The sequence below is a fragment of the Austrofundulus limnaeus genome, unplaced genomic scaffold, assembly GCF_001266775.1.
Source record: "Austrofundulus limnaeus strain Quisiro unplaced genomic scaffold, Austrofundulus_limnaeus-1.0 Scaffold2177, whole genome shotgun sequence".
Classification (NCBI taxonomy): Eukaryota; Metazoa; Chordata; class Actinopteri; order Cyprinodontiformes; family Rivulidae; genus Austrofundulus; species Austrofundulus limnaeus.
This window is the reverse complement of record NW_013954579.1, coordinates 1,914-11,440: the sequence shown is the minus strand read 5'-3', so window position 1 is coordinate 11,440 and position 9,527 is coordinate 1,914. Positions and strand designations below refer to the sequence as shown.

General features: G+C 37.7%; 1 protein-coding gene across 4 annotated transcripts; it reads right to left on the bottom strand.

Annotated features, from left to right (window-relative positions):
* Positions 1–535: 535 nt before the first annotated feature.
* On the bottom strand, positions 536–9,396 carry LOC106537201 (ral GTPase-activating protein subunit beta). Of its 4 annotated transcripts, none has more exons than XM_014034578.1 (11): positions 9,177–9,396; positions 8,977–9,042; positions 8,336–8,545; positions 7,491–7,649; positions 7,222–7,390; positions 7,010–7,132; positions 6,784–6,920; positions 6,295–6,403; positions 6,098–6,176; positions 5,177–5,325; positions 536–3,328 (listed from the first exon to the last, which is right to left on the bottom strand). In XM_014034578.1, exons 1-11 carry the CDS (start codon positions 9,327–9,329, stop codon positions 3,135–3,137), a joined length of 1,548 nt encoding a protein of 515 aa, XP_013890032.1. In that variant the 5' UTR covers positions 9,330–9,396; the 3' UTR covers positions 536–3,134. The 4 variants fall into 4 exon arrangements, with proteins under 4 accessions (XP_013890032.1, XP_013890033.1, XP_013890034.1 ...); XM_014034579.1 differs by having other exon boundaries at positions 7,010–7,129; positions 9,177–9,344; XM_014034580.1 differs by lacking the exon at positions 8,977–9,042 and having other exon boundaries at positions 9,177–9,344.
* Positions 9,397–9,527: the final 131 nt, after the last annotated feature.

Here is a 9,527-nt window from a genome sequence, read left to right as displayed (position 1 = left end):
ATATCAGATACTTTAAGACTTTTACTCAAGTAATATTTTTAGAGACTTTAACTTTTACCAAAGTATTTTTATGATAAGATATTTGTACTTTTACTCAAGTATCACTTTGAGGTACTTTATACAACACTGGCCAAAAGTTATTTGAAAAACATTCTCTGAGCATGACATAAAAGTTAAAGTAGTTTTAAAGTTTGTTGCTCTGTTATTACAAAATTCTGTAACAAAAGGCATCAAGTGATATGCATTTGTTAAAGAAATAACAGTCCATTTTTTAAATTAATTTTCATTGACCCAAACAAACACACGGAAGCCTCAGATCTTTTTTTTTTTTTACCTATAAATGTTCCTTTTTCATCGAACATCAACATCATGCCATCAGATTGCTGATGCAGTTAAATATTTACGTCTTTGTGATCACATTTATCCAGACTGTTGTTTGTGTTGCAGGCTGACACTCTCAAATAGTTCAAAGACTTTTGACATTTTATTCAATTGCAGCTTTAAACTTCTAAATTAAGTTCCTTCTGTTAAAAAGTAAGGCATGGAAATGACATTTTATTAAAAAGTGGAGAAATTAAAATGTCAATAATGGTTTTAATTAATGCATGTTACATTCAATACCCACTGTGTTCCCTTCTGCATATAATTACAAACATACATACATTTTGTTGGCCATCTCAGACGCAGAATGCAACGGACAACTTCTAAATGCCTTATGCTATCGCTTATTTACATATTCTTCCACTTCTGTACATGGCAAGTCCTTAAATACGATCAAAACATTAGAAGAGTAACAGGATACAACGTGTGACTGATTGTGTGTAGTTTCTTTGAAGCGTATTTAATGTACTTTCCTTCCAAAAAAAGGCATGTGCGTACAGCACCGTCATAAAAAGTGAGTCACAATTAGACATAGGTTAAAAACTCCACAAAGCCTCTTCTTCACTCATATATCACAAGATAAAACTCTTCCTTCAGCAGGGATTTTCTTCCAAAATGCACAAAAAAGTAGAAAAGACATGTAAGGTAACAAAAAAAACAATATGCTCAGTGCAATAAGACTTTCCAATATATCATAGAAACTAAGAGGTGTTTGCCCTGTCCCGTGTCTGTGATAAATAAATTCACATTGTTACAGGCAGACAGTCAGAGGACTTAAAACAAAACAAAAAGGTACAGTGAATAAACAAAAGAAAAATCATAAAAATAAAGTTTGATTAACATTTTGTGAAGGCAAATCTGCACATTTTTGTAACTATTTGAGCTTAAATGAAAATTTACTCTTTATGGGTTAAAAAAACAGTTTGTACAGCACTGTGCAAAGTCCCATGCCACCGGTTAGTCCTTTTTTTTTATTGTTGTTGTTGTTTGCTTAAAGAAACASTCTTTATGGTAATTTACAAACTAGTGTCAAGAATACTTTTGAGTTTTTGTTTTTCCCATAAGTTCTCTTAAGAAATTTGCCTGTTATTTTTATTTATTTTACATCCTGTACTTAAAAGTGACTTTTTTCAGAAAAAAAATGTTTTATTTATTTTTTATTTCTGTGTGCACCAATTAAGTTTGACCTATGAATAATTCTAGTGAAAAAGGCTCCTAAACCTAAAATATTAACCAATAAATCTAATTTGTTTAGATTTACAAAAAATAAATAAATAAAAAGTTGTTCAGCTGCACTTGCCTTTTCTAGGCTGAATAAGATTTAGCCAAAAATACTCTAATATGCTTTTAGCTATAAATGATACTAACTTTAGTTTACCTGTAGATGCTTGTTTTGTGATAAAACTACTAAAATGTCAGTGTTAAGTGAAGAAGCAAAAAGTTAATTTTGCTGAAACTAAAACAAAAAACAGACAATATCCAAAAAAACGACTGAAAACTGTTAATAAACTTGGATCAAACCTGTTTAAAGATGAAAATATGGTCTATTTCTTTTAAAGCAAAAAAAAGTAACAATAAAAAGGGTGGCCGAGGTTTTGCACAGTATCATTTTATGTTGTTGGCTACATTGAGCATTTTGGCCAGTGGATCCATTTTTTAGATTTTGTCAGAAGGATTAAGACACTTAAAACTGCGCTGCCATACTGTTTGGTGTCAGCAGAGATGTCGAGCCTAAAATACGTTTTCGGTCGTTTTAGGTTAGCCCTGCAAACATTAAGTGCAAACTCCAGGAGCTCTGTAACAGCTCGCACTGTCAGTAAACCCAAACATTGAGAGTAAACCTATTCTAATGTTAGCTTGAGTGACAGGAAACAAAAAAATAGCTGAGATATTTAAAACAGTATTATCTTGAAAGCCATGTTTTCTAAAGTGACAAATCTATTTTTAAACGCCAGGAGCGGGACCTCTGAGGTTCTGTGACCTCTTTTAGTGTCAACTGAATAGCTAAACAAGCACACAAATGGCCGTGTACACACACACACACACACAGTGTAGTGGTGGTTGTGTAACAGGATGACCGTGCACAAAGCACACTTATGGAAATGACACTCATGTTCAGTAAATAAACACAAAATCATTACTCGTCTGAGGAAAAACACAAATATTTCTGAGTTCTGTTTGCTGCTGAAACGGCCAAATGCGTGATCACATTAGGAAGACTATAGCAGGTGTCTGGATGTGAATAATCTGTTTGGCCATAACYCAAAACATTGGCAAAAAAACAAAAATCCAAAACGAGAACAGATTTAAAGACAACRCTTTATGATCAAACCTTGTGAAAATTACTCACATCCTAGGGTTTTAAAAGTTCAAAAGGCCAACAGTGTTACTAATGTATTGCATTTAAAGACGAGCAAAAACTCCTATTTTTGTCAAAAAGCATGAACCTAAACAAGGAGAGAGACGGTCACTGTAAACTTCAGCCATTCAGAGCTCCAACAAGCAGCTGCAGTACAGAAATGGATGTTTTTCTACCTTGGCATGGTTCTTGACACTTTGATCTCAGAGTCAAAGGCAAACCGTGTTGATATATGTTTTCATATAAATACCAAAATAGTACAGTATAAATATAAAGATTCTGTGTGTGTATGTGTGCACGCACAGTTGAAAATGGTATCTAAGTTTAGAATGAGTGTGTGTGTGTGTGTGTGTCAGTGAGCCAGTGTTGGGACAGGACGGAGGAGGGGGCGGGGTTAGAGGTGAGGCTTTCCATCCCCGGCCTCGTGGAAGAGCGAGGTGTAAAACTCGGGCTCCAGCTGCTTGTTGCGGTAACGCTGGACAATCTCTGTTATTTTGTGTTTTCGCCTCACATGAGGAGGGTTGTACAAGTCACTTTCCAGGCGCTTCCGTCTGCACACGTTGATGACAGTTTCACGCACAAGAAATCCTGGGAGGCAGACAAAAAAAAGCTGTTATTCAACCACAACAAAATTCAAGAAACCACTTGATCCAATTAGAGACAGTATTTTTTTTCTGCACATTTTGAAAAAAAAAAAACTAAAAAGCAACCTTTCCTGGGTCAAGAAATGTATCAAATGCAATAAAAAGCAATCCTAATAAAAATAGTTTTTGTGTTTTTCCAAGTAAAACGTCAACTATAAATTGAAAATGGATACAAACAACAGCAGTGGAGGTAAAATATTTTTTAGAAGCATCTCAGTGCAGATGGGAAATTCTGAACTCATTTTAAAATATCAAAAATTGATTTTGTTAACATTAATCTTTGCTGCCAGTTTAAAGGGGCATTATCAGGTAAAATCAACTTTTTTGAGTTTTATATCATGTTATAATGTTATACTCTCATAAATAACCTGCCCAAAGCCTTGCTTTGACTCGTTCATGCATGTTTGAATAATCCTGCAGCGTTTTCAGGCAGCCATGCTGAGGAGCAAAACGACAGGTGGGGACCAGAAACGCCCCTGGAACGTGTCTTTAAGCCGAGCTTCCTCTTGGCAGAGCCCCCCCGCCCACACACACACATACACACACACCCCACCCATGACTCCTGCAGGCTCTCGGGTGAAAGTGAAACTYAAGCTGGAAACATAATCACTCCGAACTGCTGACGTCGGCACGGGTTGTCGCAGTTTAATGACGAAYATTACGTCACCGGGCTTCGCAGCTTCGGTTCAGCCACCTCTTTTGGCACAACCCACCGGCAGAACTTTTGACCCCCCTCCCGTGTCGACGGTAATGTGTGATTGGTCTGAAGTTCGTGGGCGTGTTTTGTTCGTGACGTATGCTGCAGCGGGAGGGGCGTCTCCCGAGCTTGGAGCGGGGTGTCTCAGGAGCTATGAAAGGTGTGTGCGAAAACGACTTGCCGAACAACCACATGACCGCGCGTCGACCTGTTGGCGTCGGAGCGAGTATGTTTCCAGCTTTAAACTGTCTGCTGAGCTCCACTACTTCTCACTCAGTGAAGCTCTTTTCAGATTAAAAATACCTTTGAGGAAATSTATTTTCAGATGCCGAGTAAACTGCATCATAGCACCCCCACCCCCACTGAAATGGGCGGGGCAGAAGGAGGTTCTTAAAGAGACAGAGGCCAATTTCAAGGCGTTTAGAAGAGGAAGTGATGAGAAGATAAGTTTATTTTCTATTTAAACATAAAAACAGCATTTTAATAACAGCTAAATGTGACATACATACTTTATTATGGTATAGTATTTAAATGTATGCCTGAGAAACACATAATATTGGCACTTTGAGAACGTGCAGAGTAAAAACTATTTGGTAGTTTGTCCAAGTAAACTTGTAGTTAAAACCTGCTGCAGAAAACAGATAGATTATGTCCTGTAATAATAACTGAAGCTATCATAAATTACTGTTTTTAGAAATGACTGAAACATTTGATTTGTGAATAACTTTTAAAGCAATAAACACAATCTTTTCAAGAGTTGAATGTTAATTTTGTTAGCTTTTCTATGGRGTTTTCAATGTTAAGTTAYCAAGTATGCTAATTAAAGGTCAGCAGTTTGTGATAAATTGGGTTTTTCGTCTCATGKTATTGTGCACACTTCGTTGGACATGCAAACTTCATGATAATTTCATGACAATCAAAACGCATGAATAATTATTTCTAAACACATCAAAGCCCTCTAAATCATAAATTAAACCCTGATGAGCCTAAAGACTCCCCCTGCTAAAAAAGAATAAGATCAATCTTTTGTTTTCTTTGTCCAAACAGATTTTTTTGTTTTTTTTTTGAAGGGGTAGGGAAGGATTGGCTCGTTACCCAGAGCTCTGCGGCTGACAACCATTCCGTCCACGAGAGGAATCACCATGCCAAATTTGCCTACAGCTCCGTGCACCCGAATCCTGAAAAGTCCCGTCTTCAGGGGGTGAATGAAGATCAGAGGAACYTCCTTTTCTAGTAACACCGACCTGCGGCGGGAACAACCAAGAAAACAAAAKGTCTGACAACACCTGTGAGGTATTTCCCACCAATCAAAGCTTAGGTTTATACTCAAAACAGAAACAACTCCACTAACTCYTTAGTTAAGGTGTAGCTTTTTTTGTTAATATAATAATGTTTATAGTATTTTTTCTTGGTTGGGAGTTGAAGCATGGACAAAGGAAAACATCATTTGAGTAAAGAAGTAAATCTAATACAACACTGCCTYCATGAGGAATGCACAGAGTATTCTTGTGTTTTACAGAATATTACTAYTACCTGCATAAACACTGGCATACTAATGACCATTATGTAATGGGGCAAGGCTAGATCCAAGTTACATAAGTTTGTAAATGATACCTGTAATAAAGTGCACATGCTTATACATATAAATCCTCATTTATTAACTTTTATTGTTCACATAACTTATTTTATTTTCTAAAAACAAACAAAGTGCTGGGTTATTTAGCAGTAAAAGTAATAAATTGTGTCAATTTAGATATCTATACAATAAAATAAGATAGAAATATTATCTCAAGATCAAAGCTAAGWCAAAAAATGAACAACTTTTTACAATTTCTTCTGAACATTTCACCTATAGCAGAAATGTCACATTTTTTTTCCCTGCCTGCTTTTTGCACACACCATATGAATACTTCCTGTTTTGCATCYCAGGTTTGAGCTTTGCAAAACAGTATTTTTTTTTCAATTCTTCCMTTTTGCACCCGACCACAACAGGTTGTTCAAACCGACAAAGTGTACCTGCAGGAAGTGCTGTTGCTCAGGCTGGCCTCTAAACCCGTACTGGTTTCTGCCAAAAGATCAGACAACGGGAAGTTCTCTAGAGATACAAAAACAAACATCAGTTGATTTCACTCATAAACAAATTATTTTKTTATTTTACACATAAGGCTTTGGGGAGTTTTGAATCACTAAAAATTTAAAGAGTATGTTCATACCAATGTCGTCAAAACGTTCCACCCAGACTACAAACACCTTGGTTTCAGGACCCAGCTGGGGGTAAGGCTTTCCAGTCGATGACCTCTTTGTCCTCACGAAGGGACTGAGCTACAAAAAAAAAACAAACAGATCAGATCAGTGAATTTGAGGAAAAACTASATGATAGACAAAAAAATCACATTCAGTGATGCTGTGTGTGGCCTGTGCTGGCAAGATGAGTAATTCTAATAATCTACTATTAAATCAAAGGATMGCGTGGTTAATTTCAGCTTTGATACATCCGGAGTTTTGRGTGGAAAATGGCGTACGCAAGCTTTTWGTGCYTACGCACTGTTGARACATGAGGCCCCAGTGGTCACCAGACCAGGTGAGACCTCATTTTGTAGCCTTTGAGATGGAGAATTTAAAAACAACAACTCAATATTAAAAACATTCCTCGTTGCCACTCATTTTGCCAGCATAGTTTACATTTAATTGCGAGYCTTTACCTTTTTGGCCGACTCCAAGTTCTCCGAATGGTTGGGGAAGAGTTCCAGTGTGAGATTGTGTTGTCGAAGTATACCAGGCATGAGGTCTGTGTTGGTGTCTGCCTCCACTGTGGAGTCACTGTGCACCGATGACTGCTCTGCAAAACACCAAGYAGCAAGCTACACCTGTAAATACATTTGATTTTAAGATATCTGTAAATTATAATCTAAGCTGTAGAATACAGACCTGAGCTTTCTGTTAGAGACGGAACGACGAAGGCTATCTCAGACAGAGCATCGGCATAGTATAAAACCTTCCTCTCTCCGTTGAACACTGAACCACCTGTGTCCTCAGGAGTACCTGCTTCTTCTGAAACAACATGGATTTAATTACAACACTAAAATGTTTACATTTTGTCCAAATTCACCCTTATATCTAGTGCAGTAGTTGCCATATACCTGCTTGTTGAATATCATTGGTGTCGGAGCAGGAGTTCAGGGACCAGCTGGTGTCCAGGTGTCCAGTCCACCCTGGGTGGCATCCCACATCCACAGACCAGCCCAAAGACAACAAGAACTCCATAAAGTGGGGCTGGACTGTAGCTGATGACTCCACGTTCCTCAGGATCTGACCACAAAGAACAGGAGGTTGGAACATTTTGAGGCTAAAATATATATACGTCACAAAATCTGAAGTGCTCAGATGACAGATTCAGACACGCATTCACCTCAGAGCTGCTTTTCTGTCCAGCTCTCACGTAGAAAATAAAGACGGTGTCAAATGGTCGACAGGGAAGCAAGTCCAGGTAGCTGATGTCATCAAAAAATCCTGGCAAAGATGTGTCCAGGCCGATGAGATGAGGAGGAAGACGACTGTTGTTGGGTTCCTAACAATACAGAACAAATACAGATACAAAAGAATTTAACTTTAACCATTTTACAATATAGTAATTTTTGTTCTGTAGAAAAAAATACACAGAGAAACCAAACCTACCAGTTAAGAGYGTAGTTGGGATTTTAAAAAGATGAACAAATAACTAGAGAAATGGCATTATATGGGGAAAAATGTAGTGAGAAGACCAACTTTTTTTAAGTTCACTGTAGACGCTCGAACTAAAATGGTAAAGCTAAAAGAAGCAGAAGTAGGAATGACTAGCTAGAGGCAGAACAACAGTAGCTAGAAGTAGCAGACAAATAGCTAAGTCAAATACAGCAAAATGGCAAACTAAAAAGTAGCACAACACTGGCTAAAAATAGTAAAAGGCCAGCTAAAAGCTAAAAGTAACAAAGTGACAACATTTTAAAAGTTACACTGAAGCAGATTTAAGATARATTTGTTGAATGAATTTTAAAGAAACTTCATGTACTCCTATGGGGAAAGGTTTGTAAACAGTTACAAAAAKCAAAAGTCAAAGCATTTATCTACTGATTAACGTTTTGGTGCATGAATGGTGAAAATAGTCCAAAGCAAACAGTTGTAGTTAAGTCTGCAGTRATCCTAACATGAAAAAAAAAACGTGAATACTAACTTAGCATTTCTTGAATAAACTATTAACAAGTTCRTCTGACCAACCTTCAGTGCCTCCAGAGACAGGAAGCCAAACTGTGAGAGGAAGAGYCGTGCTGTCTGGAACTCCTGTGAGGGCGGAGGGGGTTTGCAGTCCGTCTGTGGGTCGGGAAAAGGCTTGGACTTCAAGATTTCATCACTGCGTCGTTCCAAAGAGTTCTCATATTCTATCTGCTTCGTCATCAGAGTACGAAGCTTATCGTGTTGAATTTCCAGCTGAAAAAAAAAAGATTGGATGGTTTTAAAAAATGCAGGTAAAACACATTTGATGACAAATAGAGAGTAGATTTATTACTAAAAGATGCACAAGAAAAGTCCCACACAGAACCTCAGCAAGACATCCCCTCTCCAAGCTGGAAGTTAAAAGCTTGTACCTGTGTTATTTGTAGTTTGAAGTAAAGTAGAGGAAAAACTACCATTTAAAACTTAAGACACTAATCCAGTTTTGCTGGCTCTTGGCTGATTTATTCTCAACATTGATATGGTTACAGAATTAATTAAAATAAACAGCTCTGGATGTTTCTGCCAGCTCTGGATTAGGAAATCACCCAAAACGAGCATCTAATAAATGATTAACTAATAAACGTCACCCTTTTTTGTGAGAAACACCCCAGCGAAGAGTTTTTTTCTTCTGTCCAACAACTCACGTGAGCATTTTTATTCATCAGTGAACTTGTGGCTTCTGAATCATCCTCACAGCCCAAACAACCCACCTGAGTTTGTACAATAACAAATCACGGGAATCATGAGTTTTGATCGAGCCCAGAGCCATCTCACATCCGTAGATTTGGTTATAATTAGCAATTTTTTGGATGCAAAGGACAACAGGTAGCTGCTTTTTTTTTACCTCCCTGCTGACTATATCATCCAGGTCAGGAATGCTGACATCAGCTTTGACAAGAGGAATCTTATCGACCTCTTCTGGGAACGGCCTTTGCTTAACGTTGTACTTGATTCCTACGTCGTTGTTGGGTGTGGGACGGCCCTCAGGAACAAACATCTGCGAGAGAAAAGGATCAGATTAACGGATCTAAAAGGCCGAACATAACTCATAAAGGGATCCCCGATTAGTTGTAACATTAGACTTCATTTAATAAACATATATTTTAATTGTAAAATAAAGACTGTAAAAATACTGTAGGCTGTTTAGTGTGGGACGGCCCTCAGGAACAAACATCTGCGAGAGAAAAGGATCAGA